At 42.0% G+C, this 25,694-nt stretch overlaps 1 protein-coding gene across 4 annotated transcripts in view; it reads right to left on the bottom strand.

The window, feature by feature from the left end:
- The window catches only part of AFF3 (ALF transcription elongation factor 3), a 519,828-nt gene that overhangs the window by 17,876 nt on the left and 476,258 nt on the right, over nt 1–25,694 (bottom strand). For all 4 annotated transcript variants that reach the window (XM_037020011.2, XM_037020012.2, XM_073239775.1 and 1 more), the window contains 4 exons: nt 24,073–24,274; nt 21,696–21,814; nt 12,281–12,344; nt 9,597–9,733 (listed from right to left, as the gene is read on the bottom strand). In XM_037020011.2, the coding sequence (XP_036875906.1) occupies nt 9,597–9,733; nt 12,281–12,344; nt 21,696–21,814; nt 24,073–24,274 (522 nt within the window). The remainder of the gene's footprint in view (nt 1–9,596; nt 9,734–12,280; nt 12,345–21,695; nt 21,815–24,072; nt 24,275–25,694) is intronic.

Genomic DNA, 25,694 nt, shown 5'->3' with positions numbered 1-25,694 from the left:
TGTGGACATTTTACTTCAATTTAGGTCCCTTTACTTTGCCCATTTTATTTTATTCATTTATATTCAGTTATCATTGATACACAATCTTATGTTCAGATTTCACATGAACATTGTAGTTACTACATTCCCCCTATTATTAAGTCCCTACCATATACCCATTAAAGTCACTGTCCATTAGCATAGCAAACTTCTCTGCACTTTACTTCCCCGTGCCTCCCCTTTATTATGTGTGCTAATCATAATACCCCTTAATTCCCTTACTCCTTCCTTCCCACCCAACCTCCACAGTCCCTTTCCCTTTGGTAACTGTTAGTCCATTCTTGGGTTCTGTGAGTCTGCTGCTGTTTTGTTCCTTGAGTTTTCTTCTTTGCTCTTATACTCCACCGATGAATGAAATCATTTGGTACTTGTTTCTCTCCACTTGGCTTATTTCACTGAGCATAATACCCTCTAGCTCCATCCATGTTGTTGCAAATGGTAGGATTTGTTTACTTCTTATGGTTGAATAATATTCCATTGTGTATATATACAATGTCTTCTTTTTCCATTCACCTACTGACAGACACTTAGGTTGCTTCCATTTCTTGGATATTGTAAATAGTGCTGTGATAAACATAGGGGTGCATATGTCTTTTTGAGACTGGAAAACTGCATTATTAGGGTAAATTCCTAGGAGTGGAATTCCTGGGTCAAATGGTATTTCTATTTTGAGTTTTTGAGGAACCTCCATACTGCTTTTCACAATGGTTGAACTAATTTACATTCCCACCAGCAATGTAGGAGGGTTCCCCTTTCTCCACATCCTTGCCAAAATTTGTTGTTGTTTGTCTTTTGAATGGTGGCCATCCTCACTGGTGTGAGGTGATATCTCATTGTGGTTTTAATTTGCATTTCTCTGATGATTAGTGATGTGGAGCATCTTTTCACATGCCTGTTGGCCATGTGAATTTCTTCTTTGGAGAGGTGTCTGTTCAGATCCTCTGCCCATTTTTTAATTGGATTATTTGCTTTTTATTTGTTGAGGTGCATGGGCTCTTTGTATATTTTGGATGCAACCCCTTATCGGATATGTCATTTATGAGTATATTCTCCCATACTGTAGGATGCCTTTTCTACTGATGGTGTCCTTTGCTTTACAGAAGCTTTTTAGTTTGATAAAGTTCCACCTGTTCATTTTTGCTTTTGTTTCCCTTGCCCATGGAGATACGTTCATGAAGAAGTTGTTCATGTTTATATTCAAGAGAGTTTTGCCTGTGTTTTCTTCTAAGAGTTTTATGGTTTCATGACTTACATTCAGGTCTTTGATCCAGTTCAAGTTTACTTTTGTGCATGGAGTTAGACAGTAATCCAGTTTCATTCTCTTACATGTAGCTGTCCAGTTTTGCCAACACCAGCTGTTGAAGAGGCTGTCATTTCCCCATTGTATGTCCATGGCTCCCTTATCATATATTAATTGGCCATATATGTGTGGGTTTATATCTGGGCTCTCTATTTTGTTCCACTGGTCTATGGGTCTGCTCTTGTGCCAGTACCAAATTGTCTTGATTACTGTGGCTTTGTAGTAGTGCTTCAAGTTGTGGAGTGTAATCCCCCCACCCCCACTTTACTCTTCCTTCTCAGAATTGCTTTGGCTATTTGGGGTCTTTTGTGGTTCCATATGAATTTTAGAACTATTTGTTCCAGTTTGTTGAAGAATGCTGTTGGTATTTTGATAGGGATTGTATTGAATCTGTAGATTGCTTTAGGCAGGATGACCATTTTAACAATATTAATTCTTCCTACCCAAGAGCATGGGATGAATTTCCATTTATTAGTGTCCTCTTTAATTTCTCTTAAGAGTGTCTGTAGTTTTCAGGGTATAGGTCTTTCACTTCCTTGGTTAGGGTTTTTCTTAGGTATTTTATTCTTTTTGATGCAATTGTGAATGGAATTGTTTTCCTGATTTCTCTTTCTCCTAGTTCATAGTGTTTAGGAATGCAACAGATTTCTGTTTATTAATTTTGTATCCTGCAACTTTGCTGAATTCAGGTATTAGTTCTAGTAGTTTTGGAGTGGATTCTTTAGGGTTTTTTAGGAATGGTGTCATGTTGTCTGCAAACAGTGACAGTTTAACTTTTTCGTAACCAATCTGGATGCCTTTTATTTGTTTGTGTTGTCTGACTGCTGTGGCTAGGACCTCCAGTACTATGTTGAATAAAAGTGGTGAGAATGGACATTCTTGTCCTATTCCAATCTTAGAGGAAAAGCTTTCAGCTTCACACTGTTAAGTATGATGTTGGCTGTGGGTTTGTTGCATATGGCCTATATTATGTTGAGATACTTGCTCTCTATACCCATTTTGGTGAAAGTTTTTATCATGAATGGATGTTGAATTTTATCAAATGCTTTTTCAGCATCTGTGGAGATCATCATGTGATTTTTGTCCTTTTTATTGATGTAGAGGATGATGTTGATGGATTTTCGAATGTTGTACCATCCTTGCATCCCTGAGATGAATCCCACTTGATCACGGTGTATGATCCTCTTGATGTATTTTTGAATTCAGTTTGCTAAAATTTTGTTGACTATTTTTGCATCTGTGTTCATCAGGGATATTGGTCTGTCATTTTTTTTTTGTGGTGTCTTTGCCTGGTTTTGGTATTAGAGTGATGCTGGCTTCAGAGAATGAGTTTGGAAGTATTCCCTCCTCTTCTACTTTTTGGAGAACTTTAAGGAGGATGGGTATTAGGTCTTTTCTAAATGTCTGATAAAATTCTGCAGTAAAGCTGTCAGGTCTGCGGATTTTGTTCTTGGGTAGTTTTTTGATTACAAACTCCATTTCATTGGTGGTAATTGGTCTGTTCAAATTTTCTTTCTTCCTTGGTCAGTCTTGGAAAGTTGAATTTTTCTAGAAAGTTGTCCATTTCTTCTAGATTATCCAATTTGTTAGCATATAATTTTTCATAGTGTTCTCTAATAATTCTTTGTATTTCTGTGGTGTCTGTAGTGTTTTGTCTTTTCTCATTTCTGATTCTGTTTATGTGTGCAGATTCTTTTTTTTTTTTGATAAGTGTGGCTAGGGGTTTATCTATTTTGTTTATTTTCTCAAAGAACCAGCTCTTGGGTTTCATTAATTCTATTGTTTTAGTCTTCTCTGATCTTTATTATGTCCCTCCCTCTACTGAGTTTGGGCCTTATTTGTTCTTCTTTTTCCACTTTCAATAATTGTGAATTTAGACTGTTCATTTGGGATTGTTCTTCCTTCTTTAAATAGGCCTGAATTGCTATATACTTTCCTCTTAGAACTGCCTTCACTGCATCCCACAGAAGTTGGGGTGTTGAGCTGTTGTTTTAATTTGTCTCCATATATTGCTTGATCTCTGTTTTAATTTGGTCATTGATCCATTTATTATTTAGGAGCACGTTGTTAAGCCTACATGTGTTTGTGATCCTTTTGTTTTCTTTGTACAACTTATTTCTAGTTTCATACCTTTGTGATTTGAGAAGTTAGTTGGTACAATTTCAATCTTTTTGAATTTACTGAGGCTCTTTTTGTGGCCTAGTATGTGACCTATTCTGGAAAATGTTCCATGTACACTTGAGAAGAATGTGTATCCTGCTGCTTTTGGGTGGTGTGTTCTATAAATGTCTGTTAGGTAAATTTGTTCTAGTGTGTTGTTCAGTGCCTCTGTCTCCTTACTTATTTTCTGTCTGGTTGATCTGTCCTTTGAAGTGCCTGGTGTGTTGAAGTCTCCTAAAATGAATGCATTGCATTCTATTTCCTCCTTTAATTCTGTTAATATTTGTTGCACATATTTGGATACTTCCATGTTGTGTGCATAGATATTATAATGGTTATATCTTCTTGGTGAACTGACCCCTTTATCAGTATATAATATCCTTCTTTGTCTCTTGTTACTTTCTTTGTTTTGAAGTCTATTTTCTCTGTACAAGTACTACAACTCCTGCTTTTCTCTCCCTATTGTTTGCATGAAATATCTTTCTCCATTCCTTCACTTTTAGTCTGTGTATTTCTTTGGGTTTGAAGTGAGTCTCTTGTAGGCAGCATATAGATGGATCTTGTTTTTTATCCACTCTGTAACTCTATATCTTTTCACTGGTGCATTCAGTCCATTTACATTTAGGGTGGTTCTTGATAGGTATGCACTTAATGCCATTGCAGGCTTTGGATTTGTGGTTACCAAAGTTTCACAGGCAGCTTCCTTACTATCTAGCTAGCAGTCTACCTTAACATTTATTATGCTGTTATAAACACAATCTGAAGATTCTTCCCCCTGCTTCCTTTTCTTCCTCCTCCTCTTTTTATATGTTAGGTATCATATTCTGTACTCTTTTTGCATCCCTTGACTGACTTTGTGGGTAGCTGATTTAATTTAGCGTTGGTTAGTACTTAATTATTCTACTTTCTTTGCTGTGGTTTTATTTTCTCTGGTGACTGTGATTTAACCCTAGGCGCACTTCCATCTAGAGAAGTCCCTTTAAAATACACTGTAGAGGTGGTTTGTGGGAGGTAAATTCCCTCAACTTTTGCTCATCTGGGAATTGTTTAATTCCCTCTTCAAATTTAAATGATAATCTTGCTGGGTAGAGTATTCTTGGCTCGAGGCCCTTCTGTTTCATTGCATTAAGTATATCATGCCACTCCCTCCTGGCCTGTAGGTTTCTGCCAAGAAGTCTGATGATAGCCTGATGGATTTTCCTTTGTAGGTGATCTTTTTCCTCTCTCTGGCTGCTTTTAGTACTCTGTCCTTGTCCTTGATATTTGCCATTTTAATTATTATATGTCTTGGTGTTGTCTTCCTTGGGTCCCTTGTGTTGGGAGATCTGTGGAATTCCATGGCCTGAGAGACTATTTGTTTCCCCAGATTAGGGAAGTTTTCAGTAATTATTTCTTCAAAGACACTTTCTATCCCATTTTCTCTCTTCTTCTTCTTCTGGTACACCTATAATGTGAATATTCTTCTGTTTGGATTGGTCACACAGTTCTCTTAATATTCTTTCATTACTATAGATCCTTTTTTCTGTCTCTGCCTCAGCTTCTCTGTATTTCTGTTCTCTGATTTCTATTCAATTTACTGTCTCCTCTACCTCATCCAATCTGCTTTTAAATTCTTCCATTATTTGTTTCATTTTAGTTATCTCCCTCCTGAATTCATCCCTTAGCTCTTGAGTATTTTTCTGTAGCTCTGTTAGCATGCTTATGACTTTTATTTTGAATTCTTTTTCAGGAAGATTGGATATTTCAGTCTCATCATGCCCTCTTTCTGGTGTTTGAGGGATTTTGGATTGAACAAGTTTCTTCTGCTCTTTCATAGTCCTGGAGTGATGGGGGTGTTTGCAGGTGAGTGGTGCAGGTGTCAGCTCAGAGGACAAAGTCCCCTCCTGCTTGCCGATTGCAGTGCCTGTCTCTGCTGTCCTTGCTGGTTAACACAGGGAGCAGCCTCTTGGATGATCCCCTAAGCTGCTGTGGGCTGGGCACCCTTGGAATGGCCTATGCGATGGCAGGGGTAGCACGTGAGCAGTGCGGGTTCTGCCATGAGGAAAAAGCCCTTTTGTGTTTCTCAGTCACAGAGTCTGTCTCCACTGACTGGACTGGTTAGCCACACACAGGGAGAAGTCTCTGCACTAAGCTCTGTAGTTGCTGTAGGCAGGGCTGCCCTCCAGCCTGTCTGCAGCAATGGTGTGGGAAGTGGGTTTGCATGCAGGTACCAGCAGGGAGGAAGGAGTGGCAGGCTGCTTATTGCAGTGGGGGACCTCAGGGCTGCATTGCCAACCAGTGGGATGGAGCGCCTGAAGCTCCTGAAAGTTCCCAATCTGCTGGGCTGAGTGTGCCAGGACGATTTTGTCTACCTGTTCCTTCTCCTAAACCCTTGCCCCTTTGGCAGCCTTCTAACTATTGAGAAGTCTTTCAAAGCATCTGCTTTTCTTTTGTCTCAGGGCAGCAGGTTGTGGGAACCTGTTCATAGTCTTAGTCTCAAACTTTGCTTTTCAGCCCCTCTGATCTCCAGAGCACCATGCAGTGTTGGTCTGCACTCCTGGGGTAGATTTCTAGGGCTGGGTATTCAGCAGTCCTGTGCTCCCACTCCCTCCCCGCTCTGATTCTCTTCCTCCTGCAGGTGATTTGGGGTGGGGGGCTTGCTCAGGTCCTGCTGGGTCACAGATTTTTTTACTTTACCCTTTTCTGTGAGATGTTCACTTCTCTGAGATGTAGACTGGCTGATGCCCTCTTACTTCTGGTCACTCTTCTAGGAATAGTTGTCTTTGCTGTATTTTCAAAATATATGTGGTTTTGGGAGGAGATTTCCGCCACACTTCTCATGCCACCGTCTTTCTCTTTCCCCAGTTTAGAATAACATTGTCTTGAGTATCAGGTGGTGGTAGAATTTTTGTTTCAATCATCAATATGATTTATAAAACTCATGAAGATAGTTTATTGCAATGTTCTTCCATTGTTCTTTCTTTCTTCCTAGAAGATCCCTTCATTTGCCATTTTCTTTGTTTGAGAAACTTCCTTTACCTAATCTTTAAGGGTGGGTCTGGTAGAAACAAAAGCTTTTAGTTTTTCTTAGTATGAGATTTTCATTTCCTCTTCATTCCTGAAGAATGAAGTCTCACTGCATCTAGAATTCATGGTTTAATTTTTATTTTTTTCTCTTGGCACTTGAAATATATCATGCCACTGTGTTCTGGCTTTGGTTTCAGATGAGAAGTCTGCTGTCATTGAAACCAGAGCTCCCCTGCAGGTAATGTGTCATTTCTTGCTGGTTGCTTTCAGGATTTTTTTTCTTTGTCTTTAATTTTCAGAAATGTAGTTATGATGTGTTTTGGCATGCATTTCCTTGGGTTTATTCTATTTGGGGTTTTCTCAGCTTCTTGAACATGTAGGTTCATGTCTTTTGCCAAATTTGGCAAGTTTCAGCCATTACTTCTTAAAATACTCTTTCTTTCCCCCCCTTCCTCTCCTCCTGGGACTCTGATGATACACATGTTGGATCTTTTGGATCCTGTGCTTGAGGCTCTATCCATTTTTTTTTTAGTCTATTTTTTTCTCTGTTGCTCATATTAGGTAAATTCTATTTTCTGTTCTCAAATTCATTGATTCTAGACTCTGTCATCTCCACTCTACTATTGGGCTCATCCAGTGAGATTTTTGTTTCTGTTATCTTTTTGAGTTCTATAATTTCCATTTGGCTTTTAAAAAAATAACTTCAATTTCTTTGCTGTGATTTTTTATTTTTTGTTGCAAGAGAATTTGTAATTATTAGTTGAAGCATTTTTATGAGGGTTGCTTTGACATCTTTGTCAGAAAATTCCAACAGTTGATCCATCTCAGGTATTGGTGTCATTTGACTGTCTTTTCACATTCCAGTTGTGATTGTCATGTTTCTTGGTGGGACAAGTGAGTTTCTGTTGTATCTTGGGAATTTTGGCTACTGTCTTGAGAGACCCTAGGTCCTATTTAAATCTGTTCTTTTAAAAAGAAGTCATCCTGTTTGGATTTAGCAGGCCAGTCCTAGACTACTTTTGTGGGCTGTGGTTCCAATTACAATTTAATTTTCAGAGCCTTTTGGTGCCATTTTGATTTGTAGTGGCAATGTTCTACTTGCTAGTGTCCCCCAATCACTTGATATGTCTTGGTAGGGAAAGGAGTTCTCCTGCCTATGGGGACAAGAGTGCCTCCTGAGCTGGACACCTGTGGTGAGATCCCCCTTGACAGTGATCCCAGCCCCTGTCTCTCCATGGGAGAGGGGAGTCTAAAGATTGGAGGGCAACATGCAGATTTAAGGGGTAAAATATGCTATGTTCTAACTCAGGTAAGAAAAACTCCTCTGTCTTAGTCTTCTGAGTAGTTTAAGGGATTCTATTCTGTCCAAATTATCTAGAAAATGGATTGTGTTCTCCGTCCATGCAAGGTTACTTGCACCAGTGGTCAAAGCAGAATCCCAACTCAGGTGCAGTGGCCCATCAGCACTTCTAAGTGTATTTGATTGGCATCAGGCTTTTATTGTTGTTTGGACATGTTTATTTGCTTGCTTTTTAAAATTTGAGTATCCTTAAGCAGGCCATTCATACTGCTGTTCACCAAAGGCCCTGTGACATGCATATTTGTTCATTCCCCAAATGTTTATTGAGTATATACTATGGTCCAGGCATGCACACTCTAGAATACCTGACTGCTTTGTATCCATCCAGTTTCACCCATTTTCTTCTCTGCCTACCTGTGGGTATCTGAGTCCCTCTTATTCTGAGGAAGGAATATGAGAATGTAGGATCTCTTAGAATAATTTTAAGTGTTTTACTAGGGTGATTTCTTTTCTACACTGCCCAAAATACCGTACCACATATGAAAATAGTATAAAGGAATCACCAATGTGTCGGTAGAGCAGGAATATTCTAGTAAGAAAAGTGGCTGAACGGTGCTGACTTTCAAAACATTCTTGAGAGGAGCTTTTGGAGATCATGTGTTCTCTGATGTTGGGAGGATAGTTTCAAATGCTGGAATCTATATACTGAGGAAGAGTGGTGTAAAATAACCAGGGTGTATCCTGGCGCCATTGCAGACCAAAACATTTGCAGCCTAAGGTGACTAAACCTATTTAGAATGTTGGGACATGATAAAATATCTAATCATAGGTTGAAGAGAATTCTGGAATTAGAAAAGTCTCTTAAACTTAGTTTTGGGAAGACCTATTTCACATAAGGGGTACTAAACATTATGTCAAGCAGCTGAACTTGCTAAAAACATAAACTGTATGGCAAATGTTCTCAGTAGGGTTAATGGAAGAAATTCCCTTAATGGTTTATTAAAGAAACATGAAGGCTGGACCTTTCCAGGTGTCTATCATGGCAGACAAGAGCCTTCCACCCAGTGTTCTGATGTGCCCCCATTGGGAACCCTGCTTCGGGTCACATTCCATGCCCTAAGTCAGGTTGGGGAACAGTATGCTTCCACCTCTGATGTGCCCCCATTGGGAACCCTGCTTCGGGTCACATTCCATGCCCTAAGTCAGGTTGGGGAACAGTGTGCTTCCACCTCTGATGTGCCCCCATTGGGAACCCTGCTTCGGGTCACATTCCATGCCCTAACTCAGGTTGGGGAACGGTGCTCATGTACAGGTTTTAGGCCAGAACAATGCCAGCACCGTCTGAGGTGATACATCACAGGAGGGGTTTCCCTTCCTAAAATCCCCCTGAATCTTTTTTCCTTTCACTAAATACTTCTGAATCATTCACTGATGGATTTAGGATTTAGATTCTACTAACCCGAATCAGATAAAAACCACAAAAACAGCACAGAGGAGAAATGCATGGAAAGTCTGCTGCTTCCCAGCCTGGTGAAGAAGGCCTGTCGCATCTCACTCAGACCAGCTCCCTCTCTGCAGCAGCTCGGGTTATAGAGCCACCCTGCCGTGCTCATGAAGTGTGTATGAAAACGCCTTGCAAAATCTTACATTCTTACTTTTAAGATGAACACTGTTTTTTGATAGGCTGATAGTGCAGGCTGACATTCTTTTTTTTTTTTCCTGCGTTCATAGTATTTACATATATTCCTCTACGCCATTCCATCAGCCGCAGCAAGAAAATACAGTGCTTACCTGATGAGCTCTACTGTTTCTGAATACATTGTATAGGGAGATTTGGACTCCATCGGACCTTGCTCCATGGCATTTCCACACTCAATGAATGACAAGGCTGCTTCAGCATAGTTCAGAGCCTTTCCAAACTTTTCCACCTGGTCAACAGAGTTAATACAGGGTCTTCCTTAAGTACAATTTTTTTAAATGGCATTGTTACATAGTCTCTACACTTCATTTGAGAAACTGGACTCTTGAGTTCCCAAATCCCGGACTGGAGACTAGAGGAGAAGGAAATAGGGTACTTTCTTCTCTAGTCATTTCCACAAATTGCTACTGGTTTAGGGTACATGGGTGAGTGGTTACATACAGAGCTGTACAAATCCATGTAACACTGTGAGGCAGAATCGCTTGGAATGTGGCGGCTCTGATTTCTGTTTCTCTTTTTCTGATCCCCCGAGGCTCGGCAGCATCACTCCCGGTCCCTCCACCCTATGCTAAATATACATGGAAGGTGCTGAGCCTGATCCCATATAAGAGTTTTCATACTTCTTTGGTAATATATCCTTCCTTTGATGGCTTAAGGCCTTGGTTATTATCTTTTATATTATTTGTGACATTTGTATCTCCGGGCCTTCCTCTTACCATGTGTTTTCATTATTTTGTTAGTAGTTAGGACCTGATTTAAGGGTGAAAGTGAGGAGAGAACGGGAGAGGATGTAGACTTCAAGGTACGGGCTCATCTTAGCTAAAATGGGGCATGAAGCTGAAAATGGGTAAAAAACGATTTTGGGGGGATTATCTGTAAATTGACTAAGTTTATGTTAATCTTTCCCTGTATCTGTGAGGATAACCAAGAATCAGCTTTATCTTCTTAGGTTATCATGAATCTAAACTTACACATTGAGTTCCTGGTTCCATATATGGTTACCCTCTACGGCTAATTACATACTCTAAGTTTGGATTACATTATCTCCCTAGTTTTAAAATGCTCATTCATCCATCAAAGCAGGATTACACAAATACTCTACTAATCTAAGTCTTGCCTCTAAAAAATTCTCCTAAGTAGTAATATCCTAGAAAGAGAGATGCAGAGCAAAACTCTCCCTCACTAGCAAATCAAATTTTTAAAACAGTGTATAATCCTAATAGGCTGTTTGGCAATATCTCAGCAATGCTTTCAGATTAAGGAAGACATTTCATTCAAGTGTTTTCTGAAGCACCCACTTCTGTGCACCTGATACACAAAAGCTCCTTCCAGGATCATAGAACACATTTGGAGAGAGAAATGTGTGTCCAAAAGTTCGTTTAAAGTGCAAGGCAGTCTGTGGTTAACTAATGCGAGGCACGGCAAGGAGTCCAGTGCCAAAGAGATGGTGGGAAGGGAGCGAGCAATGGGCTGCAGAGAGGCTGGGGAGGCCTCATGGAGAACACCTAGAAATGACAGTAGGAAGATCTGGTGGGATTTGGGGAGGATGCTGAAGATGTGAGTGTGCAGGAGTGAGAGCAAGCAGCTGTGCAGGTATGTGTGAGTGAGGCCCTGTAGGTGCAAAGGCCCAAGGGCTGCTGGCTGGCATGAGGGAGGTGTGCTCAGAGGCTGGCAGGGGACCAGCCTGGCTGGAGCAGAGTGTCAATAAGAAAGGACAGGTTGGACAAGATGACACTGAATGAATAATCCTGGTAATCCTTGAAAGACACAGGCAGAAAATTTCATTCTGCTTTAAAAAACGGTGCTCTCCTCCAATAGTGACCATGCATTAGCTTCTTCAAGGCACTGAACTCTCCATCAGACTGTGGGATTGTGAGGACAAGAGCTGTCCCACACACTTCTCTTCTCTATTTCCTGATACTCTGGGTAACTACCCCTGTACACCAGTGTATCTGTGCAGTGATCTTCACACAAATAAATGCCTGATGGCCAACATCAGTAGCACTGGGAGAGGGGTACTGTTATGGTTTAAACATCTTCAACACTGGAATGATACTCTGAAGGTCATTTAAAAGGTCTTATTCCTCTCCAGCCCTTGATCTTAGTTATGGACCTGGATGGGGACAGAATTGGAATTACTAGGTAGGAAGGAGATCCTTTGGTGAGACCTTAAGATGGAGCAATCATGAGATCCCTCTTAGGAAAAAGACAGACTTTTTTATTGCTTGTCTGAAAGCTTCACGCTTTCCAAAAGAGGAGATTATCTAAGTAAGAAAAGTTATTTTTTGAAAACATCAAATCATAGTGACTTTATGGTCTTATGTGCAGTAAAATAGCTTCTGTGTTACACAGTTTCAGAGGAAGTATTCATTTTGGCAGATATACATGAAGAACATGAGTTTTTTTTGCACAGGGATTTAATCCTGAGACCAAGCCAAGGGTTGGCCAGACTAACAAGAGAGAAAAATGCAACGAGATTTTATTTTTAAAGAAAAAATACTACCACCCACTGACTCCATTGCCTCTAGTTACTATTCAAACCTTAGAACTAAATTGAAATATTCATTTATCCAGGGCTTTCTCCCAGTCAGACATTATTGGCTAAAGTCATAATTTATTGGACTATAAGCACTTGATTATATAAACATTTCTCCATTTAAGAGACCCAGCCATCCTTGTAATAGATTTTATAATTACCCCAGCTTGGTTGCCCCAGTGATGAAGCAGCAGTACGAACCTAATTTGGAAGAATGTATCTGGAAAGAGAAAGTCTTACCATTGCATCTGCTTTATGCTTCATCCGCTTAGCTTCTTGCATAAAATAATCTGCACTGCGTGGCCTACACGGAGAGAAGGAGATTAAGTGTCATTATTGTGTAAGTACAAGACCTTTTGAAAACATTCCTTCCTTTTGCTAAAACTTGAATCACAATTTTAAAGTCTGCTTAATATCAAATCAAGTATTTTTTTGCCTTTTCAAATTATTGCCTCAATGTAAAAACACCAGGATTATATTTCTCTTAAGTTAGCTATTCAAAATGTGCTCAATATATGCAGCTAGTCCACATTTACAGTGCTTTTAACATGTTTCCCCAGTGCCTAATTTGTGAATCAGATTTCGTACTGCATGGCTAAGAAAACAAGTGAAAAATCTTATCTTACATGATATTTATACAAAGCAATCTATTTTTAATGTAAAATTGTAACAATACTTCATAATAATTGTATGGATACATATGGGTGAGCATATTTATGTATCCTTATGAAAATAAGTGTCATTTATATGCATAAATGGTACCTAGAGTTGTATGGATCTATCTCTATAATTATTTTAAAGCTTCCCAGCGAAAAATGGAAAGAGGGAATGCTCCTTGATTACATTCCAGCTGTAATGAAGTTAATTGTGAAATGATGTCTACCTTGTAACAATGCAAACGCGGCATGTATTCTCTGGAGTTCTGATTAGCTGGCTGGTAAACATTAACAGCAGACATGTGCATTATTAAAATAATAACCCTGGCCAGTGTGGACTCTGCTGGGAGACGAAGGTAATTCATCCAGAGGCTGAACTGAGTGTGTAATGACCCCAAGTTGCACTAAGCTACTTGTCAGACAGTACCTTTAAATGCTTAGTCTGACAGATTTTTAAAGATCTACATACTTGAGGTACCATCAGCATAAACTTTTTTTGGATTGTGGGTCTTTATGTAATCAATAAATGTCACCTACTCATAAATACCCAGTATAAGCCAGGACTCCCTGACTGGGAGATAAGATGTAAGCAGTGGTACCGCTCATGGACTGTGTGACCCATTGTTCCAGGCTTATTTTCAACTGTCTTCTTTCAGATTCTACTGTTTTTTTTTTCTTTACTGCAATATTAGGTCATCAGAGCACCCTTTTACCCACGAGGTCAAAATGCTTAGAAAAACCACACATACTATGACAATGACTTTGCAATCCAAAGCTATTATCCTCAGTTTGATGGTTTTAATCAATCAATCAAACAAAAAAACAAGGATCATGGCAAATAATTATAGTTTTGGGCCACAAATCACTGAAGCAAGACAAGGACCTTGGATTTCTCTCACTTCCTTGTAAAATACTGCCAGTACTGTGGTTAACAGGCTGAGAATATTTAACTTTTCTTAAAAAGAAACGTAGTCGCAGGATTTCTTTAATGTGTGCAATTCACTGCCCTGTGTCTGGCCCATTGCCCTTCCTCATGCTTCCTGCCACTCAGGCCTGGAGCGTTCTATCCACCTTGATGGGTCTTCACTAGGGGGTGGGGCCTGGGGTTTCTTCCACAGGAAGGCCCTGGTCCTACTGCTATTTCCCTAGTTCATCATCTAGATCACACTTGTATGTGAATGGGTTTTTAGTTGTCTTTCCAAGGTGATTTCCCCTTCTTTGTCCACATCCTGACCTCTGAACACACACTGACTGCCTGTCTTTGATTTCAACTCTGGAGATTCATTTTTCTTGTTGTTTTTTTGGGGACTTACTCTATTTTTTAGAACAGCTTTAGGTTCACAGCAAAATGAAGCCACCAGCCTCCCTTATTATCAGCATCCCTCCCCAGGGTGGTGCCTGAGTTGATACATCCTGTTCCCCCGAAGTCTAGAGCTGACAGGTGGGGTTCATTCATCCTTGGTGCACATCCAATGGGTTTTGATAAATGTCTGACGTGTGCACCCTTGCAGTACCACACAGGGTAGTTTCACTGCTCTGAAAACTCTCTGCATTATTTTTTGTCTTTCTGCCACATGCCCCAAAGTGGAAGACCAGACCCTACCTCTAGCTGAAACCCGGATCTAACTCCTGAGCTTCAGATGGCTTTCCAGAGCCTATTCAGGAGAGGAGTTCAGGTTTAAAAATTTCTCCCTGTTATCAAATGCGATGAACTCTTCCTTGTCAACAGTGTTTTCTCAATGAGCACATCTACCACCCATGTGTAGGCTTCCAGTGCCCCTGGCCTTGAGGGTCATTCCCTTCTCATGGGTCCTGACATTTACCCCCTAGCCAATGTTTGTAAACACAGCTTTCATGACATCACCATCCTCCTTACAGACCTAAAAACCCATCTCCAGGGACTATGAGATCAAATCTCAGTTCAGGCCCCCAGTAATCTTGCCTGAGTTTCTTAACCATATCAGTTACTTACCGTGGCCTTTGACCACAGCCAGGAGTGGTCTCCCTACTGTCTCATTAACATGCCATGGCTGTCTGAGAAGTTCTGCCCACTCACTTCCCCCCACCTGGAACACTTTCCTGTCCATTCACTGAGTGCATACTCTGAGCCAAATGCTACCCATCCCTCAAGTTCTTACACCATGCAGTCTTCTCAGTAACTTTGGTCCATGCTCATCTCTGTCCTTCCTGATCTGAGATACCACTTCTTGTTGACACTGCACTTTCGGACACTTAATTACCTCTTGGTGGTACTGGGCTAGTCACCGCAAGTGAGCAACTTTGTGGCTGTACCTTTTCCACAGGGACCATGCTGTAAACCTCTTTGATCTCCCCACCCTGAATTCCCTTGAAAACACTGAATTAGTTTTGAGCTTAGCAGAGAGTGGTAGCTTCTGGTGGGGTGCAGCATGGCAGCCGATGAGCTGGAGAATGTCTCCATGGCAACTTGAAATTCCCCACATCACTGTCTGCTCCACACTCTGGTACATGAGTTTGGTCATTTTTTTCTTGCCTGGTTTTGTAGCCCTTGTGACTAACAGATCATCATTTCAAATGATTTTTGTTTTCATGAAAGGATTCTCCTGGTAAGAAGCTATGGCACTGTAGTTTTTACTCAGTCGTAAGTTACCTTTAGGGATAGCAGTGGCTCCTAATTCCTAATGGGGGTTCCTTAATCAATGCTGTTTTCATCTGCAGCATCTGAATGTAATTTTTAAACCTGCTGTGGAGCCCGAGTCACAAACCCTCACAGTAGAGTGTGTGGATAAGTGACACATCTAATTTTCTGACCATCACAGCAGCTTCCATAATAACCTGAGATGCTGAAAAAATTATACCACCCAAAGGCACTTATAAACACATTAGTTAGAATTCTCATCTTCACATATAGTGGAGGGCTCACTACACTGAGCCTCTGAGGGCGGCCTGGTGACTGGGCCCTTTTCCCCCTCAGGTGGCGTCCAGGGCCAGTGCTGTCCAGTGCTCGGCAGATGGCGCTCTCGCAGGCCTTACTCTCTCTGCGATGTGTGAGGCGGCAGGACGGCAAGATGATTGCCAGCATCGCGGCAATTACAGAACATTACACGGCAAAGGCACTACAGTAAGATCTAATGATCTCAGCGTTCAAACAAGGTTTTCATCTAATCTTCCTTTTTTATTTTGAGATGAAAAGCCTAGAGATTTTGTTTTTCACTTAGATGATGACCTTCTTCACATTGCTTCTCACCATGGTGGTATTTTGTGAGGACACATGAGCAAACCTCATAAAAGTTCAATTAAGCGTCAGCCACGGCTCTGTGTATCTCGGGCTTTTCAGAAATGGGGCTCGAGTGGTCGGAAAGCTGAAGCTTGGCAGCGCCTGGCTTTGCTATAAGAGCGGCTCTGTGACAAAACCAGTCCGAACAGAATCTTTTTTTCATTCTCCTCGCCCTCCTGCCACCTCCACTATAAACATGGGCCTCAGTTAGAGCAGCAGCAGGGCTCGAGCTCCCGGCACAGCAGTGCGAGGGCAGCCTAGCTGTGCGTCCTCCACGGTGGCTGGGACCGAGCTGAAAGGCCTCCTGTGTCGGGGCTGGCAGACTTCTTTCCGTAATTCCTACCTGTATGAAGTGCCCCCTCAGCAGAGCCAGCCTGTTTTGTGAAAACTGGCAGGCATGGGAGATCAACGTGTTTGGACAAATACTTGCCTTGGCACAGCAGAAATCTAGATAGTTTTCTTAGGGAAGCTGAAATCCCAATCAGACACGGGCAACTGCGTCCCAAACGAGCTCCTCAGGGGAGGCCCTGTCAGCCTTCCGTGTGGTAAGCCCCAGGGCCTGCTGGGGCCCAGAGGTACTTTCTTCTTGAAGATCGTGTAAGAGCTAAGCATGGACCTCTCCCACTTCCTGGAAGTTCTCTTACACCAACCACTTGGCTTTAAGGAAAGGCCTACATTAGTGCTTGTCTTTGCTAACCGAAAGAAATGGAAAGAGGATTTTTGCTTTCACAAAGCTGTTACTACTCTACTGATGCAGGTCCTTCATCAAAGTGAAGTGGCTTAAGGCGAACTTTTTGGAAAGTGGGGGAGACCTGTAAATATTTGTGCTGCACTGAGTGAGCCAGCACTCTGGAGAGGGCGCTTCAGTGAGGGGCTCGGGAGCGCGTGTTGGCCTTAGGAGTGCTTCCAGAAGGACGCAGACAGACCGCGTTCGGGGGGCAAGGATTAAGAGGCAGCCTCCGTGTCCATGACCTGGATGCTGGCTGGGACCACAGAGGCCCTGGAACCTGGTTCTTTCTCCAGAGCACGAGTGTCTCCCTGACTGCGTCTCCGACAGGCCCAAGGCCCCGCAGGCGGCCGCGCCCCCTGGCCGCACACAGAAGAGAGCTGGTGGCACTTTGAGGGCTCTGAGCAGCAGGTTGTTGGTCCAGAAGAGAATTTCTGCTTAAGTGGAAACTGGCCAGTTTGTTGTTTTCTCTGGGTGTGACATTTAAAATAAAATCGTTTTACAAAACCCTTAAAGTGATCAGAGAGCTAATATTTCAGCCAGGGAGATCTGAAAGGCCTCACCCCTTGCTACCAACCTGCTCCCTTTGGCCCGGTCCCTGTTTTGATCTCTATTTTGGTTAGAACATAATAAGGACCTGGCTGACTGAAAGGGATTTCATAATGAAAAAACTCCATGTGGAGAAAGCAAAGGTCTTAATGGTTTATCAGGAAAGGTGGGGTCCAGCCTGAAGTGACTGGGGGTACCCTCAGAAGAACAATGTCTGTATAAGCCCTCCATGGAGTGCCTTGCCTGGATGCACTATTACCTCGTTGAGGATGTCAGTGGTGACCTTTGATTAAATCATGCTGCAAGAGAGCCTACCTTTTACTTTCAGGAATCTTCCCATCCTCTATAAAACTAAATCCTTTTAGCCATGTGACTGCTGAGCATAATTACATCACAAATGCCAAATCCCTTGTCCTTCCCCACCCACATGACACCTGCCGTGGCCTTCAGTGCTGTGCAGCCGAGGATGTCTTGTTTTAATGTCAGGAGGTTTAAGTCGCTGGGCTCCTGTTTTTGGTGCCACAGGCACAGATGGGACATTTGGTGGTTTTGCTGAATGTGATAATCGTGACTGATTCTTCCATGTGCAGTATGGGCAAGAGACAGAACGTGCAGTACGGGAGTAGCAGGCGGTCCTGGCACTCGGGGTTTGCTGGCTTCCCAACACAGCAATATGGGTGGTGGTTTGATTTCCCAGCCAAGCATTTCACCACTTAGTGCTGTTCAGGACTTCTGCGCGGAGAGGCCTTCACACTATACTTGTTCTCTCGATTTTCCTTGTCCCAGGGCTCCCCAATCACTAGTTATGACACACAGTCATTTACAGCTTGTGGCTTCACACTAATATGGCTGGTTTCTAGGCTTTGAGTTGAATCAAGTGCTGTCACTCATTGACATAAATTCTTAGTTTTTTTTTTAAACAAAAGTAATCACACTGGTGTCACCTTAAAACTGTGGCTGTCAAGCAGTGGGTGTCCTGCTTGGCTAAATGTCAGGGGAGGTGCAGTCAGCCTGACACCAATCTGAGCCTGCAATTTACACAGAACAGGCTGACCTGGACCAATTTTGAAAATGAATTTGATTCTGTCCAGTTCCATCTGTATTCTGAAAGCACAAACTGGTGCCTGTTTAATAGGTAAGCATAGGAAAAGGGGCGTGGAAGCCCACAAATTTAAATTTACCTATATGTAGAGTCCTTGCATTCATAGAAAAAGAAGGAGAAAAATGCAGGCAGTACCCTCTAGGAATGTTACCCTATTCAGCGGGGTTCATTCAACACTTGTTATTGAGAGCCCACTGGATTCAGCTGTTGTCTGAATCACGTTTACTCAACCATTAATGAGTAATTGTAATACAAAAGGATGAGTTTACTTTTTTTTTTTGAAGCAGAGTAAAAGTTTTATTTAAAGTTACTGAGAGAGAAAGTGCAGGTGACCTCAGAGAGAGGGGAGCCCTGAGATGTTGGAGAGAGAGTTTAAGATGAAAAGGTTACACACTTAGAAAGTGTGGGTGACCTGAGAGGGAGGAGCGTCTTTTTTTTTTAAGCTACAGGATGTGACTTTAGAAATTAAATGATGGTGTGGCACCTGTCACTTTTTGGATCACTACAACTGGGTTGTCATTGACTCTAAATTACTTCTGGGCTCATTTCCCTATTTTTTTCCCCTTGTATTTGTGTTCTCTCTTTGGTCATTTCACTGCTCATTAACGCCTTCCGTGAGAAGTCAAGGAAAATGACAGGAGCCAGGTACTCTCCAGTCAATGAGGCAGAGTGGAGGGGTGTGGCGCAGGAAGCTGAAGTTGCGTGGTCCCCAGGAACCCCTGTGGGAAGGCCACCAAGTGCCTCCCTCTCCCCTGCATTAATAACTGAGAATTAATTAATCACATAGCCTAGCTCCTCCCACTGTACCGGGTGCTTAGTAAGTGCTCAGCATGTACCGAATCAGCCGGGGGAGACATTAGCATTTCAGGTGGCTTCCTAGCCCAGTGATCTCCTAAGGGACACTTACTTTTATTGCTTCAAGGAAGAGCTGGTGCTTATTTTTGTGTTCCGATCTTGAAGACTTCCCACGGTCTCCTTAGCTCAGTGGCTGGGTGGCTGTTTGAGTTGCATGTTTATTTTACTGTTATGGATTTCAAATCAGTTGGGACACATGGAGATTGGAACATGACATCTCTCTCCATATGATGGGTATGTGACAGTGCTTTTTTAATTCTATTGTTATCTATATCCATGAAAGGAGAAACAGTTTTATTGTAGCTATCAGCCAGAAAAATTATCCACATTGCTAATGGGAAGAACGAATGATAACAGCCTCTTTGTTGATACAGATAGTGGCAAAATTAGATTAGCCATAGTGCCAGCAGGTTGAGAAACATTTCGTCTTTAAAATAGTCCAAGAAACTGCAGATCTCAGTATGACAGTGTAGTCGTTGCTGTTTCTGGCCTAGTTTTCTGGTCCATACATTGGAAAATTCCTCACATTTTAATTCTTCATATGTGTATGTGTGTTTAAATATCATGCCCTTAACAACACCTGCTGGAAATATTTGATGTTTTGAGCACCACAGTGTCTAATGCACATTGTGTTTGATCATTAGATGATGACTTCTGAATGCAAATGTCTACGTTATCATTTTTTTCAATGTTTTTTTACAAATGGTTAAAGCTCATATGAAAAATTTATACCAGCAAACCCTAATTACATACGTAGTTTGGCCAGTTGACTGTACTCCCACTGCATGCCCTCAACCCTGGGGATTAATTACCACCTCCCTCGCTGCTTAGGGTAAGGGAGGAGATGAGGGGAAGGGGTGATAGTGAGGGCCAGGAGGGCTGCAGGGGTCAGGCTGAGGGTAGCTGCAGCAGCCATGGGAAGAGGAGAAAAACACATCCTCCTGGGCCCCCATTCCAGTTATCCTGGGATGTGTTCAATAAACAAAACAAAAAATGTAGGTTTGGCTTTCAACCCCCAAATTCTGTGCCCTAATGCCCTTGTCGGAGGGCAAGTAAAACTTGAAGACTTAAAACTTAGCATTCTCACTTCTCAGGGGTGTTCACAAGGGGAACACTGAGACCTTGTCTATACTTGGGGTACAGTTAGGGCCGGTGAAAAGGATGAGAGGAATAGGCATCACTTCAGCACAGGGAGTCCAGTTCTCCAGGTGGTCACCCTTAGGAGTCATCAGCCGACTGGCTCTCAGGAGAGCCCCTGGACATACGGCAGCTGGGGCCAGGAGAGAGTTGGCACCCTGCAGCTTTCCGACCCTGGGTGGAGGTGGTGTTGGCAGTCTGTGCTCTCAGTGGACTGCAGACAGAGGGCAGGCTTGCTCACTGCATGCTGTTCCACCCCAGGGCTGAATGCTGTGCCTCACACAGACATGTACTGGGTGCTCAGTGAACAGTTAAAGTGGGAAACAGAATTGAAGCCAAACTCTTGAAACCTTATCTTTTGCCTTTCCCTAAGGCAAAGATCCCTAACAAGCCTTTTCCCTAAAAGCCTAAATAATTTTTGTGGCCACTATATTGAATTCCCAAAATTCAAAAGCATTACGTGGTGCTATTTCTATTCATTTTCTTCTCTTGTTTGTCCTCTTTTAAATTAAGGCCAGGAATGGAAGTAATACTTGGGTCTCAGTGCTAGGAAGGGGTGAAGGATGACAGGATTTTTTTTTTCTTGTATGAGAATTATTTATACTATTATAAAGAATATAGCATTTTAGAGGAAAAATGCTTTTGGGAGTGAATCACTATTATTCTTTGGCTGTTTTCTAATGTACAAAACCAAAAATACTTCTTTTTTCTGGTGGCATACAACTGCCACCAACTCCAGGGACAGGTGCTTAGAGATGTGAGATTCATTAATGCCATTTGCCTTGGCTTTCTGGTATCCTGGGATGCAACCGTTAGCATGGGTTGTTCAAGGTATTCAAAAATCCCACCAGGAGTTCTCAGATTTAAAAAGACATATGCAACCCTATGTTTATTGCAGCTCTATTTACAAAAGCCAAGATATGGAAGCAACCTAAGTGTCCATCAGTAGATGAATGGATAAAGAAGATGTGGTACATACACACAATGGAATACTATTCAGCCACAAGAAAGAAACAAATCCTACCATTTGCAACAACATGGATGGAGCTGGAGGATATTATGCTCAGTGAAATAAGCCTGGGGTATGGGGGGGGACTCAATAATATGGGTGAATGTAGTGACCACATTATTTGTCATGTGAAACCTTTATAACAGTGTATATCAATAATACCTTAATAAAAAAGAAAAGAAAAGAAAAAAAAATCCCACCAGGACTTGGGTGCGTTTAAAACTAAACTCCAATTCCCTTTGAGAGGGCAACAGTTAACTGACCAAGGCATGTGTCAGAAATGCCATGAGATGCATGTGACCCTTTAACCATTTTATCCTCATCCATTTTGCCCCTCATCACATGACAAACAGCGTCTACTCACATGTCATCGAAGACCAATTTCTGCCTCTTGCAGTCCTTGTGGCTGTTGGAGCCTGGAGACCAGGGCTCTGTTTGTGGCCGAGACTTGTGGAGAACATTTTCAGAGTTGTGAGCTGCTTTCTAAATAACAAATAACACATCAGTCTTTGAGAAATCACCTGGCTGAAAGAGCAACCCATTAAACCGAGCATTTGGTGTTCTGTGTTCTGTTAGAATCGATGGTACTTTGTGTTTAAAGAAAGAAAAACACACACTCACTCCCACTCTCAAGCTGAGGGCTTTTACATGGTAGTCAAATGTCATTTGGAGCGGAGGGCTTTTACACATTGTCAAATGTCATTTGCAAAAACAATATCCAAAGGGAAGTCTGCATGTGCCCACTCTCACAGGGCCAGAAACTGAGGCTTGGAGAGGTGAGGCAACCTGTCCAAGCTCAAATAGCTATTGCTGATGGAGACCCAAGGCCTAGGACTCAGGCCCCTACTTGCACAGTTGGCTAGACTAGGGCTTCTTCAGGTTGACTGCATCAGAATCCTCTGGGAGGCTTGTTAACACACAGCCAGCTGGTCCCACCTCCAGAGTCTTTGACTCAGTAGGACTGGGGCAGGGCCTGAAAACACTGTATTTCCAACATGTTCTGGTGATGTGGATCCAGGAGCCACCCTTTCAGAACCGCTGAGCTATAACCATCCCTGGCAAAAGAGAAGCAATTCAGGTCACACACCGATGGGCTCTCATTAGCTGTCTGTGAAGAATGGGAAAAGCTGAGGGGAATTACTAGAGATTGTTTAAAATGCATTTTCAAAAGCAACACAGCTGATCTGTGGGAAAATTACAAAATCCAATTCCCTGAGGGCACAAATATTTACAGAGTGCCTATTGTGTGTTAACACATGAATCATAAAAAACTCTTCAATTACGACATTCAAATAGATTCCTCTGAAGTAGTTAAAATTGAGTGTGCACAAGTGCTTCCTTAAATATGGACCAATTTTCTGTGTAGATCAAGCCTCCTTCTTAAGATCCCCAGGACTCTGTAAGCTTCATTTTGGGCACTTATGGTAGTTAATTATGGATGTGTGGTATCCCCATGGCCAGAAGGCAAGCATCATGCAAGCAGAGACTGAATCTGTCAGATCATCCCTGTATCTCATAGCCTGTATCTCATACTGACACACAGTACCTGCTGTTTGCTCAATAAGCATCTTTTCAGTCAAAATGACTAAACAAAATCCATAATTGGTTTGCAATTCTCTGCACTTCATACTTGCTTGTGACATAAGGATCTAGATGCAAAGAAAAGTTTTGTTTTTTTACTTGAATTGGTAGCTTTTTTTCCATGTTTTTCTAATATGGTCTTCTCAGTTTCTTTCAGCCTAGAATTAAAGATAATTGCTCCCAAATAAGGGTGCATGAGTGGGTTAATTTCCTCATGATATAATAAGATTTGGGCTCTTAAAGGAGCATCTACCAACTAACTGTTCTACTTCATGGGCTACTGCATTAAATACAGCCTCCCATCTTTCTTCACAGAGTCCTGCTCCCATGTCTCATCTCTCTGCCCACTTCACAAAGCCTCCCTTGTTTTGATAGGTACGGTGACCTGAGAGAACTCAGTGGGGAGAGTTTGGATTAAGTAATGTGCCTCGAGGATGCAAGGCCTAGGGCCACCAGCTGCTAGATGAGGTGGCAGTAAAGAGGAACTAACATATGGATCTGCTTGTAGAGGTGTGCGTAGGTGCTTGGTTCTTTAGATAATACGGTCTTCCTTTAAATCTTATCACCACCATTTTTTGCAAATGAAACAGGTTCAGAGAGATTAAGCTACTGGCCCAAAGTCACATGGTAACTAAGATATGAGGCTAGAGGAATGTGGACTCCAGCCCCCTACCCTTCCCCAAGGGACTGAAGGGCACTGGAATCACCACTGAGAAGGTTGCTGGAAGAGGGATGGTGGCGGGGGCCCCATACTGTGGCCACTATATTGGTCACCAAGGGCCAAGGGGCCACAATTTTGGCCTGGGGTCTCAGTATCAGATTCATCTCTGCCCTGGGGTAAGGAATCTTTTCTAATGAATTGGTTGGTTGGTCCCAAACTCCCAATTTACTTTGTCCTGGGGCCATTTCTTCTCAGAATGGGAAATGAAATCCCACCAGAAGACGTCCTTAGCAGAAGAGGCTTAAAACACCTCCCCCCTGGTTCCTTCTTTTGCAGCAATACATATACACTGTGTTGCCAGGTCTTCCCAGAGCAGCATGTGGGAATTCTTTGCTGGACCTCAAGCATGTGTTTAGACTGTGCTGGGCTAGCGACAAAGCATAGGGGTGAGCGCAATTTCATTTTTATTGTAACTGGGAAAGGCAGAGCATCAACGCACCGTGAGGTCGCCAGCATGAGACTGCAGCTGGTTCTCGGCCTTATGCTTTTTGTTGGAGGAGGTGGAAGTGAACAAACCATTGCTGTTGGGTCTGCTGGAAGAATTTAAGTCCTCGCTGGAGTATTTGTGTTTAGATGCATCAGAGAGGGGTGAGATGGGTGACCGGAGTATTTTTTCATTTTTATTTATTGGTATTGCCAAGCTGGAAAAGGAAATCACAGTAATAGAATGTCACAGAGTTGGCACAGATTTATATATGACCCAAACCTCCCATTTAAGACTTACTGGTAGGAAGGTGTTTACTGGGAATTATTATACCAGGAAACAATATTATGGCATTCAGACCATAATGTACAATAAGCAAATTTTACTCATTGTTTCTTTGCTCACTGTGGGCAAATGGAAGTTCCTGTGGCCAGGAGCCTCACCTGACCCTAAATTACTTGATGATCTAATTGGCCTACTGCTAAGGCAATAAGGTATTATTGACTGAGTCACTATATAAAGAGCTCTGCCCACTGCTTTGTGCGCGGAGGCAGAGACATAGGTGGATTACAGATCTGAAGACTACTGGATGCAGATGTGACTCTAGTGCTTGACCTACTGCTGTGAGAATAACGCTGGGTATAAACCCTTTTACCCCCAAAACATTCCATTGTCATTTCTCAGTCTCACTGAATCCATAGTGAACTTGCCCAGGACTGAAACCCTCAGGCAAGACACTTATCCTATCAGGAGGAATAGTTATTCTGAAGTTGAGTGACTAAGAATAACAGCTTTCAATTTCCAAGTTTTTATCCAAAGATTTCAAAATACACAACAAGCAACTTACTGTTTTCCTAACAAGTGTAAGCAGCAAGTAATGGAAAGTCAATAAAATGCTATAAGTTCTCTACTTCTACAAGGACTTTTGCTAACACCTGAGCTTGCATTGATTACTATATGGAGAATAACAGAATCACAGAATAACCTGCAAAGCATGGAGCCAACTTTGACTTGTTAGGTTTCTGGGCTAACCAGGCATTGATCAGGATAAAAATAGACTACATAACTATTATTAGAAGTTACATTTTCTGATTCCTATCTTCTTATTTTACTTTCACAACCATTGTCTACAGGTGTGGAAGCAGTAGATTAGCAGTAGGCCAATTATATCATCAAGTAGTTTAGAGTCATTATTTTGAAAAAAAATTTAGAGAAGATACATTAGCTTGAAATAAACTCAGTCACTGCTAATTTGGGATGCTTACATAAGTCACCCAATGCCATTTAACCAAGATTTAGTCATTACTGCCACAGTTGTTAGGTCTTAATTGCAGGTGTTGGCTACCACTGCCAACAAGCCACTGAATTCACTTCAAAAAGCAATGTCCTTAGTTGGTGGTCACAGTGTAGAAATTACAAAAACAGGCTTCTAGAACAAACAACAAGCCTAGGTTCTTAATGTTACGCAAATGGATACATGTAGGGGTAGAATTTCTGCTGATAGATTTCTGGTTCAAAAAGCACTGTATGTCTAACAACTTAGAAACGAAAAGATATGTTCTTGGAAAACTGCCTTGGGCAAATCAAAAGTGGCTCAGCTAGTGATGATGAAGATGCTGATGCTGAAATATGTGAAC

Source organism: Manis javanica, chromosome 1 (genome assembly GCF_040802235.1).
Source record: "Manis javanica isolate MJ-LG chromosome 1, MJ_LKY, whole genome shotgun sequence".
Lineage (NCBI taxonomy): Eukaryota > Metazoa > Chordata > Mammalia > Pholidota > Manidae > Manis > Manis javanica.
The sequence above is the reverse complement of the archived record's forward strand: the minus strand, read 5'-3'. Positions and strand labels throughout refer to the sequence as shown.